The sequence below is a fragment of the Oncorhynchus mykiss genome, chromosome 13 (assembly GCF_013265735.2).
Source record: "Oncorhynchus mykiss isolate Arlee chromosome 13, USDA_OmykA_1.1, whole genome shotgun sequence".
Taxonomy (NCBI): Eukaryota; Metazoa; Chordata; class Actinopteri; order Salmoniformes; family Salmonidae; genus Oncorhynchus; species Oncorhynchus mykiss.
The window spans coordinates 12813979-12825375 of record NC_048577.1 but is presented as its reverse complement, the minus strand read 5'-3'; the positions used below and the strand labels follow the sequence as shown (position 1 = coordinate 12825375).

The 11397-nt window shown below is 43.7% G+C and overlaps 1 protein-coding gene across 2 annotated transcripts; it reads right to left on the bottom strand.

Annotated features, from left to right (window-relative positions):
* Positions 1-314: 314 nt before the first annotated feature.
* Positions 315-3700, bottom strand: LOC110493435 (ferredoxin-2, mitochondrial). 2 transcript variants are annotated; one of them, XM_021567702.2, is made up of 6 exons: positions 3516-3700; positions 2932-2983; positions 2567-2673; positions 2141-2228; positions 1756-1956; positions 315-1682 (listed from the first exon to the last, which is right to left on the bottom strand). In XM_021567702.2, exons 1-5 carry the CDS (start codon positions 3691-3693, stop codon positions 1800-1802), a joined length of 582 nt encoding a protein of 193 aa, XP_021423377.1. In that variant the 5' UTR covers positions 3694-3700; the 3' UTR covers positions 315-1682; positions 1756-1799. The 2 variants fall into 2 exon arrangements, with proteins under 2 accessions (XP_021423377.1, XP_021423376.1); XM_021567701.2 differs by having other exon boundaries at positions 315-1956.
* Between the last annotated feature and the right edge of the window lie 7697 nt (positions 3701-11397).

The window sequence follows — 11397 nt, the reverse complement described above, 5'->3', positions numbered from 1 at the left end:
TTCGCTAATTGGTGTTTTGACCCATCAGATCAGCTCGGGAAAAGATTTGTGATGGGTCAAAAGACCAATTATCTGAATTGGGCTGCCTAAACGCAGCCATTTTAGCAGTGGTATTCAAAGTCAGTCCTCAAAGGACCTGAGGTGGTTTTCTTGACCCTTGTATGATATTGCTAATTGGTCGATTATGCAATTGGTTTCCATTTCCTGGGTTTTGAGGATTTAAACTGCTCTCAAGGACTGGTGTTGAATACTGCACTTGTGGTGTTCAATTGCCTTCATTGTGGTTTTTAAAAAGCATAGGGCTTAAGACAGACTAGTACAAACTTTTGGTATTTTTATTGCACAAATCTAAAATAGACTTGCAAATTTGAGATATACCATATATACATAATACACCTACCTACACGTTTTGTGCGTATGACAGACACATTCATTACAGTACAAGTGAAAGCATTCCAGGTTCGTAAAGGAGCCAACTAATACTGGATACAGGTGTTTTTTGATGGACAGTTATGAGACTAACGGTGAATTGACAAGGCAAATCATTACTGGGTATGGATGGACAGAAACAGAAATGACTTGGGAATTGGACAAAATGCATGTCAGTTTAAAATGGTTTAGGCTGCATTTTGACCAATCAGATCAGCTTTGATGTGCAAAGATCTGTGATTGGAAAAAAAATATCAAAATGAGGCTGCCTGTGTGAATGCAGCCCAAGTATCTCCTTGGCATCATTAGTTATCTAACAGATTCAACCCTTTCCATTCCAATCGATCTCAAGCTGCCCTCTGCTTACAAAACACACTGCAAAAGTGCTACATCAGAGACGGTTAATGATTCCTGACAGGCTTGATGTAGGGAAAGGGCTTTCAGTGTTGTGGATGGGCTTGTTACGGTCTTGACTAGTCACCACACACCCACAACAGTAAAATTCCTAGAAACTGGCCATAAGTAGATATAATGGTGAAAGCTATGTATACATAACATCCTGTTCATTAGCTGTATGCGAGTGCCGTTATTGTAGAGACAAGACTATTTGGAAGCTCCACCTGAGATGTGTGTATGTTGACCTTTGTAAATGAGTTGTAACATGGAATGTTCTATTCAAGGACACAAACTTATTTGCGTAGCAATGACAACAGGCCTTTCTGAAATGCTGACTCAGGTTACTATGAAACAAACAGCTGTCTGTGACATTGAACGGTTTGATAGACATCTCAATCTTGGCCTGAGAACTCTTCTATACACATGACATATTTATACATGAATGCTGAAAACCATCTAACTCTTCTTCCACAATCAGCATTACTTTCAGTGTGAGCCAAATACAACACATTTCAGAGGCTGCATTTACACAGGCAGCCCGATTCTGATATTTTTTCCACTAATTGGTCTTTTGACCAATCCCATCAGGGGCGCTGTCTAAATGCAGCCAGTGACTGGTATATAGCTTTTGTCTTCGGTCACACAGTCATGTGGATATGTAAGAGCATTCTTGACTTGGGAGGGATCCTTCAAGCGACTCTCTCTCTCTCTCTTATGACTCAGTCCTGAGGGGCCGTGTTCCAACATCCATACTAGCATACTACTTAGAATGCATGCCCAATACGTTGCTTCACACTAAGTAGGGTGCTAGTGTGGAGTGTAAACATCCATACTACTTAAGCATCCATGCCCAATACATTGCTTCACACTAAGTAGGGTGCTAGTGTGGAGTGTAAACATCCATACTACTTAAGCATCCATGCCCAATACATTGCTTCACACTAAGTAGGGTGCTAGTGTGGAGTGTAGTGTCCTCAGTGTGGTTTGGGAACATGGCCGTCCACGTAGAAGTTCCTGGTGACCTTAGGCAGGGTAAGCTCTATGCCCTCCAGCTCCTGGGTGAGGATGATCTGACAGCCAAGTCTGGAGTTCTCCTGTAGCGCTGGGGCCATGTCCAGCATGTCATCCTCTCTGGGATGAGAAGAATCAAATTGAAGCCATTGATTTGCATTGCATTATAAGAGTCTTGTTGACAATGAAAAAAGTTTTGTTTTTCATAGTATGCGTTTGACAGGGGCAATGTACAACCATAAGACGTGCAATGACATGAGCTCTCATAGACTATGGCATATCTTATAATAAAACAATCTCGTACCTTTCGTCAGGCTCTGGTAGCTTGTCGACATGGTCTCTGTTCACATACACGTGGCACGTTGAGCAAGCTAGTGATGCCTCGCAAGCTCCTTAAAATCACACATGGACAGGAAGAAAGAAACCAGATGTAAGTGTGGCTCCCGGGCGCAGTGGTCTAAGACAGTGCGTCTCAGTGATAGAGGCGTCACTACAGACACCCTGGTTTGAATCCAGGCTGTATCACAACCGGCCGTGATTGGGAATCCTATAGAGCAGTGCACAATTGGCCCAGCGCCGTCCGGGTTTGGCCATCATTGTAAAATAAGAATTTGACTTGCCTAGTTAAATAAAATAAATAGTTTTCATGAATACAATAATGGAGAAATCAATCACCAACTTTTGACCTGAATTCTCTCAGGACGTCATCACAAACCCTATTAGCACTCACCTTCCAGTTCAATGTTGTGCCTATGGGCCAGGTACATTGCATTGTCTCCCACTTTAGCCTTCACTGGAATCCTCTGTCCTGATCTATCTATGTACACCACATTCACCCTAAGAGCAGACCAAAAAAACAACAATATTAAAAACTCAGTTCACAAATGACAATGCAAGTGATAAATGCATGATGCCCTCAATTGACATTAAGGAAAATTGGTAACAAAGTATGTCTATATCCCCTTGAGTTTGTCTGCATAAGGGTTAGGGTTACTAACCTGACCATGTATGTACTGTAATGGAGTGAAAATTGCAAATACATAAATAGCTAACAATCAATTAGCTAAATGATGCACTGGCAAAATGGTTACTTACACATCTTCTTGGGGGTCTTCTGCACTTGCACCCGCCTCACTTTGGTACAGACCTTCACAAAAAAAATAAAGACATCGTTGACGTTCAGTTCCATATCCTCTTACGGATTGTCTGACTTTGAGACCAACTTAGTTACAGGGAATTTGCAGCTTTGGAGATTTGTGTAACTACTTATCAAACATTCTTAGCAACAGATGCCAATGTGGGTGTGATTTTATGTAACCTTTATTTAGCTAGGCAAGTAAGTTACAAAAACAACTGATTATTTACAATGACGGCCAACACCGGACGACCCGGGGCCAATTGTTCGCAGCCCTATGGGACTCCCAATTCCCAGTCAAGGCCGGTTGTGATACAGCCTGGAATCGAACCAGGATGTCTGTAGTGACGCCTCAAGCATCGAAATGCAGATCCTTACCAATTGTACCTAGTTACGATGTTCGTAGACATAACTAACTAACTTGTTAGCAGCTGTCTAGCACTAAATTTATATAAATTAATTGGTTTCATGGAAGCTGAACAATTAGCTAACGTTAGATAACAATCCAAGTGTAGCTGCGATAGTTAGCAACCGATCAACTCACCTTTGGATGTCTGCAAGTGTCGGTTCAACGTCCGAAAACGATCAACATTCGACGAACTAGCTATACCATTCAAATAACTATTCAACCTGTTGAAAGGACATGTGCTACAATCTGGTATAACTCTCGAAAGTCTCAAAGTCAGCCCCACGCTCGACCGAACTCCAGCGGAGACCGCCATGATTATGTTTTGATCACGTGAATGAAAGCAGCCAATAAAAAAGTAGCAATGACATACGCATGTTTGGACTGTCTTCGGTTATTTGAGCGGCAGAGGGCGCTGTTGCAACACACATTTATCGAACAAATTCTAAAGAGAACGTAATTCTGGTGCTCGCATATATATATTAATGTTTTTTTATTTTGTATTTTTTAAATCTCAGTCTTTGTGTACCAACAACCCTCGTCTGCAATGTCTGTATATCTGTGATGTCTGTATATAGTTAAATAAAGGTTAAATAAATAAAAAAAAATATCAAAGAACAACTAGGTTACTTTATCCTATGTGGATGTACCCCCAAGGAGTGCGCGTACTGATACCTTAATTAATGTTAACGAATGAAATATGAAATACTGCAAGCCTCAAATTCGAGCTCTATTGTTTTATGTAGTTGGGGTTTTATGGGTACAACCAACATTATCCTTTGCCTTTTCAGTTCAGGTTGAATATATATTTATATTTTTAATTAAACATACGTTGAGTTAGGCCTAGCCATGCGTGTGTAGGGGTGGTCAGAGACACATATTAGAGACACATATTTCCCTCAGATAACACAGATCCACAAAGAATTTGAAAACAAACCAAATTTTCATAAACTCCCATGTCTACCGGGTGAAACACCACAGTGTGCCATCACAGCAGCAATATTTGTGACCTGTTACCACAAGAAAAGGGCGACCAGTGAAGAACAAACACCATTGTAAATACAACCCAGGTGTATGTTCATTTATTTTTCCTTTTGTTCTTTAACTATTAGCACATCGTTACAACACTGTATACACAGATAATATGACATTTGAAATGTCTTGATTCTTTTGGAACTTCTGTGAGTGTAATGTTAACTGTACATTTTATTGTTTATTTCACTTTTGTTTATTATATATTTCACTTGCTCTGGCAATGTTAGCATATGCTTCCCATGCCAATGAAGCCCTTGAATTGAATTGATACTTTTAAGGAAATGGGAAACTCGATTGGAATCGTATTAATGACCATTGTGTACAGTGCCCATACATCGTCAATGGGCTGCCCGGTGCATTCTGGGACAGGGAAATCAAACCAAATCAAATTTTATTTGTCACATTCACATGGTTAGCAGATGTTAATGCGAGTGTAGCGAAATGCTTGTGCTTATAGTTCCGGCCATGCAGTAATATCTAACAAGTAATCTAACCTAAAAATTTCACAACAACTACCTTGTACAAGTGTAAAGGAATCAATAAGAATATGTACATAAAAATATATGAATGAGTGATGGCCGAACAGCATAGGCAAGATGCAGTAGATGGTATAGAGTACAGTATATACATATGAGATGAGTAATGTAGGGTATGTAAACATTAAATAAAGTGGCATTGTTTAAAGTGGCTAGTGATACATTTATTAAATCAAGATGGTAAGATGCAGTAGATGGTATAGAGTACAGTATATACATATGAGACGAGTAATGTAGGGTATGTAAACATTAAATAAAGTGGCATTGTTTAAAGTGGCTAGTGATACATTTTTTACATACATTTTTCCATTATTAAAGTGGCTAGGGTTGAGTCAGTATGTTGGCAGGAGCCACTCAATGTTAGTGATGGCTGTTTAACAGTCTGATGTCTTTGAGATAGAAGCTGTTTTTCAGTCTCTCGGTCCCCGCTTTGATGCACCTGTACTGACCTCGCCTTCTGGATGATAGCAGGGTGAACAGGCAGTGGCTCGGGTGGTTGTTGTCCTTGATGATCTTTTTGGCCTTCATGTGACATTGGGTGGTGTAGGTGTCCTGGAGGGCAGGTAGTTTGCCCCGGGTGATGCGTTGTGCAGACCTCACTACCCTCTGGAGAGCCTAACGGTTATGGGCGGAGCAGTTTCCGTACCAGGCAGGGATCGTACAGTGATCGTACCAGTGATCGAAGCAATCTTGGAAGCGTGGAATCCGATTGGTCGGACCAGCGTTGAACAGACCTGAGCTCGGGTGCTTACTGTTTTAGTTTCTGTCTATAGGCAGGGGGCAACAACATGGAGTCGACAGGATGCTCTTTATTGTGCATCTGTAAATGTTTGTGAGTGTTTTTGGTGACAAGCCACATTTCTTCAGCCTCCTGAGATTGAAGAGGCGCTGCTGCGCCTTCTTCACCACGTTGTCTGTGAGGGTGGACCATTTCAGTTTGTCCGTTGAAGTCCACGATCATCTCCTTTGTTTTGTTGACATTGAGTGTGAGGTTATTTTCCTGACACCACACTCCCAGGGCCCTCACCTCCTCCCTGTAGGCCGTCTCGTCGTTGTTGGTAATCAAGCCTATCACTGTAGTGTCGTCTGCAAACTTGATGATTGAGTTGGAGGCGTGCATGGCCAGGCAGTCGTGGGTGAACAGGGAGTACAGGAGAGGGCTGAGAACGCACCCTTGTGGGGCCCCAGTGTTGAGGGTCAGCGGGGTGGAGATCACCACCTGGGGCGGCACTTCAGGAAGTCCAGGACCCAGTTGCACAGGGCGGGGTCAAGACCCAGGGTCTCGAGCTTAATGAGGAGTTTGGAGGGTACTATGGTGTTAAATACTGAGCTGTAGTCAATGAACAGCATTCTTACATAGGTATTCCTCTTGTCCAGATGGGTTAGGTCAGTGTGCAGTGTGATTGCGATTGCGTCGTCTGTGGACCTATTTAGGGACGTAAGCAAATTGGAGTGGGTCTAGGGTGTCAGGAAGGGTGGAGGTGATATGGTCCTTGACTAGTCTTTCAAAGCACTGCATGATGACGGAAGTGAGTGCTACGGGGCGGTAGTCATTTAGCTCAGTTACCTTAGCTTTCTTGGCTGCAGTGAAGGAGAGCCCGCAGGTTTTGGTAGTGGGCTGTGTCAGTGGCACTGTATTGTCCTCAAAGCGGGCAAAGAAGTTGTTTAGTCTGTCTGGGAGCAAGACATCGTGGTCCGCGACTGGGCTGGTTTTTCTTTTGTAGGCCGTGATTGACTGTAGACCCTGCCACATCACTCTCGTTTCTGAGCCGCTGAATTGCGACTCTACTTTGTCTCTATACTTTGTCTCTATACTTGTTAGCTTGTTTGATTGCCTTGGGGAGGGAATAGCTACACTGTTGGATTTGGTCATGTTTCCGGTCACCTTGCCCTGATTAAAAGCAGTGGTTCACGCTTTCAGATTTGCGTGAATGCTGCCATCAATCCACGGTTTCTGGTTGGGGAATGTTTTAATAGATGCTGTGGGTACAACATCACCAACGCACTTGCTAATAAACTCGCTCACTGAATCAGCGTATTCATCAATGTTGTTGTTCGACACTATGCGGAACATATCCCAGTCCACGTGATCGAAGCAATCTTGGAAGCGTGGAATCCAATTGGTCAGACCAGCGTTGAACAGACCTGAGCTCGGGTGCTTCCTGTTTTAGTTTCTGTCTATAGGCAGGGGGCAACAAAATGGAGTCGTGGTCAGCTTTTCCGAAATGAGGGCAGGGGAGGGCCTTATGTGAGTTGTGGAAGTTAGAACAACAATGATCCAGGGTTTTGCCAGCCCAGGTTGCGCAATCAATATGCTGATAGAATTTAGGAAGCCTTGTCTTCAGATTAGCCTTGTTAAAATCCCCAGCTACAATAAATGTGGCCGTCGATGTGTCTGCTTGGGGCGGAATATACGCGACTGTGATTATGATTGAAGAGAATTCTCTTGGTAGATAATGCGGTCGGCATTTGATTGTGAGGAAGTCAAGTGAACAAAAGGACTTGAGTTCCTGTATGTTGTTATGAGATCACACCACATCTCGTTAATCATAAGGCATACACCCCCGCCCTTCTTCTTACCAGAGAGATGCTTGTTTCTGTCGGCGCGATATGTGAAGAAACCAGGTGGCTGTACCGACTCCGATAACATCTCGAGTGAGCCATGTTTCTGTGATACAGAGAATGATACAATCTCTGATGTCTCTCTGGAAGGCAACCCTTGCTCGGATTTCATCTACCTTGTTGTCAAGAGACTGGACATTGGCGAGTAGTATGCTCGGGAGCGGTGGGCGATGTACCCGTCTACGGAGCCTGACCAGAGGGCCGCGCCGTCTGCTCCTTCTACGGCGCCGTTGTTTTGGGTTGCCGGCTGGGATCCGATCCATTGCCCTGGGTGGTGGGCCAAACAGAGGATCCGCTTCGGGAAAGTCGTATTTCTGGTCGTAATGTTGGTGAGTTGACTTTGCTCTTATATCCAATAGTTCCTCCTGACTGTATGTAATAAAACCTAAGATTTCCTGGGGTAACAATGTAAGAAATAACACATTAAAAAAACAAAATACTGCATAGTTTCCTAGGAACGCGAAGCGAGGTGGCCATCTCTGTCGGCACCGGAAGTTTGGAGACCTCTCCTTCAAGGAGTGAGTAGGAGGCTGTCAACCGGCGACTGAAACTAGGTGGTGAAGTTGGATTGTTGGCTAAAATGGATGACGAGGAGGAGACCTGGCTGGCGACTGTGGCAAGTTTTGGGAGCATGGCGAGGCCAGAGATGGAACAGAAGAATAAGGCCATCAGTGGGTGTTCTGCAAGCAGTACAGCAGATGAAGGAGTGGTATGAGCGTGGTGAACAGATAGACGTGGTTTTTGACAGAGAGGAAGAAGGAGAAGAGCCCAGTGCAGTGGGAAGATGTGTGTTGAGGAAGAATGGCGCCAAGTACAAACCCTATTCTGCTGTCTGTGATAGCTCTGATGGCTCAGAAATTTAACCTGATGATTTCCCAGCAAGCACAGTGGATCTGGGACGATTTCGGCTGAGAGTCAGACTCGGCCGTCGTCTGGGCCGCCTTCGACAGTAATACTTATGGCTAGGTTGCGGGAATTGAGTTCGGGCCGATTCTGGTGTGAGTTATCTGCCCCAAATGTATTACTTGGGGCTCCGGCAGATTGGGGCTACTCTCTCTTTATATATTTTTCCATATTTTGTTATTGTTTCTGTGATCCAAAAATACAATTAACATTTAAATAAAATTCTTTAAGAGTCCTGTTTAAGTAATATTTTAGAATTTTGATACTTTGTGCAAGGCAATTGATAAGCATTAAAACTTTGTGGATGAAGCCTCCCGAGTGGCGCAGTGTTCTAAGACACTGCATCGCAGTGCAAACTGTGTTACTACAGATGCTGTTTCAATGCCCGTGCCGGTCGCAACCCGAGAGACCCATGAGGTGACGAGCAATTGGCCTAGCATCATCCGAGTTAGGGGAGGGTTTGGCTGGCCGGGATGTCCTTGTCCCATCGCACTGTAGCAACTCCTGTGGTGGGCTAGGCGCATGGTTCCTCTGACACAATTATTTTGGGTAATAATTTGTATGTATAATAGTAATATTTAAAATTACTAAATTGGGTCATTTTGTATACATTTATTTAATTTTGCATCAGGCCGCTTCTGGGGGATTCTGGTAAGATGCTGGCAAAGTCGTCTGAATTCCGGTAGATGGAAACGGATTGATGTACTTGGGCCGATTCTGGGCAGTGATTCATTTTGATTCCGGGCCGAGTCCGACACCCGATTCTGGGCCGATTCAATCAGTTTCGGCCCCCCGGAAGAGGGCCGCTTCCTCATTGCTAGCTGGGTTGGGCCCAGTGGGAGTGACGCTTCTTTTTATTTATTTTTATTTTACCCCTTTTTCTCCCTAATTTCGTGGTATCCAATTGTTTAGTAGCTACTATCTTGTCTCATCGCTACAACTCCCGTACGGGCTCGGGAGAGACGAAGGTTGAAAGTAATGCGTCCTCCGATACACAACCCAACCAAGTCGCACTGCTTCTTAACACAGCGCACATCCAACCCGGAAGCCAGCCGCACCAATGTGTTGGAGGAAACACCGTGCACCTGGCAACCTTGGTTGGCGCGCACTTCGCACGGCCCGCCACAGGAGTCGCTGGTGCGCGATGAGACAAGGATATCCCTACCGGCCAAGCCATCCCTAACCCGGATGACGCTAGGCCAATTGTGCGGGGAGTGACACTTCTGGAGAAATTGGATACCTACCTTTTGGCTGATCCATGTGTAGTCTCGTGCTGGGTAGAAATTAAGTTTGGTACTGTTAAATCGGTGAAGGTAGCACAAAGTGGACTTGTGATGATTTTTATGTTTTTTCCGTGTGACCTTTTCTCTCCGGAACAGGGTGCCTTTGAACAGAGTGATTACTGGGGTGGCTTTAAGTGTTGAGGTGTAGCAACTGAAATAGAAGATTCCTTGTCTGTGACTCCCGCTGTTTGGTGCCAATTTAGCTGGGGATCAGAAGTGCCCAGTGTGAGACAGGTTGAGGTTGCCAGGGTCAGAGTAGAACAGAAGGTGTCGTATGCTATGGCAGTGAAGAGAATAGAGGATGATGGGTCAAGGCTGAGTAGTAGGCCGAGGCCTATAGAGAGTGATACGGATTTGTGCTTCAGTGAGGTTGGCTTCTTAGCATTCATTACCATGGTTATCAACTGTACCACACAAATTGTACGTAAATCACAGACAACAGATGGTGGCAGCTGCAGAGAAGTACTTGGACATACAAGGTTTTACAAGGTGTGTTGAACGAAAGAAAACCTACACCAGGATCAGTTAGGGTCAAAGTAGTGGAATGGGGTGGTTATTTAATTTCTTTATGACATATTGGTATATAGTTGGAAGGTTAGTTGGTGGTATGTAATAGTGGTATATACAGTGGCAAGAAAAGTATGCGAATCCTTTGGAATTATCTGGATTTCTGCATAAATTGGTCATAAAATTAGATCTGATCTTCATCTAAATCACAACAGACAAACACAGTGTGCCTAAACTAATAACACACAAAGTACTGTATTTTTCTTGTCTATATTGAATACATCATTTAAACATTCACAGTGTAGGTTGGGAAAAGTATGCAAACCCCTAAGCTAATGACTTCTCCGAAACCTAATTGGAATCAGGAGTCAGCTAATGTGGAGTCCAATCAACAGGGCGAGATTGGAGATGTTGGTTGGAGCTGCCCTGCCCTTTAAAAACACTAACAAAATGTGAGTTTGCTATTCACAAGAAACATTGCCTGATGTGAACCATGCTTTGAACAAAAGAGATCTCAGAAGACCCAAGATTAAGAAATGTTGACTTGCATAAAGCTGGAAAGGGTTACAAAAGTATTGCTAAAAGCCTTGATGTTCATCAGTCCATGGTAAGACAAATTGTCTATAAATGGAGAAAGTTCAGCACTGTTGCTACTCTCCCTAGGAGTGTCCGTCCTGCGAAGATGACTGCAAGAGCACAGAGCAGAATGCTCATTGAGGTTAAGAAGAATGGGACATGCTAACATCTCTGTTGACGAGTCTACGATACGTAAAACACTAAACAAGAATGGTGTTATTGGGAGGACACCACGGAAAAAGCCACTGCTGTCCAAAAAAAACATTGCTGCACGTCTGAAGTTTGCAAAAGAGCATCTGGATGTTCCACAGTGTTACTGGCAAAATATTATGTGGACAGATGAAACTAAAGTTGAGTTGTTTGGAGGGAACACACAACACTATGTGTAGAGAAAAAAAGGGACAGCACACCAACATCAAAACCTCATCCCAACCGTAAAGTATAGTGAAGGGAGCATCATAATTTGGGGCTGCTTTGCTGCCTCAGGGCCTGGACAGCTGACTATCATCAATGGAAAAATGAATTCCCAAGTTTATCAAGACATTTTGCAGGAGAATG

Coding starts and splice junctions, on each gene's coding strand:
- LOC110493435 (XM_021567701.2), bottom strand. CDS start 3,693: ATGGCGGTCTCCGCTGGAGTTCGGTCGAGCGTGGGGCTGACTTTGAGA. Junction 2,674..2,931: donor GAAGACCCCCAAGAAGATGT/GTAAGTAACCAT, acceptor GTCTGCTCTTAG/GGTGAATGTGGTGTACATAG. Junction 2,229..2,566: donor GCACAACATTGAACTGGAAG/GTGAGTGCTAAT, acceptor TGTGATTTTAAG/GAGCTTGCGAGGCATCACTA.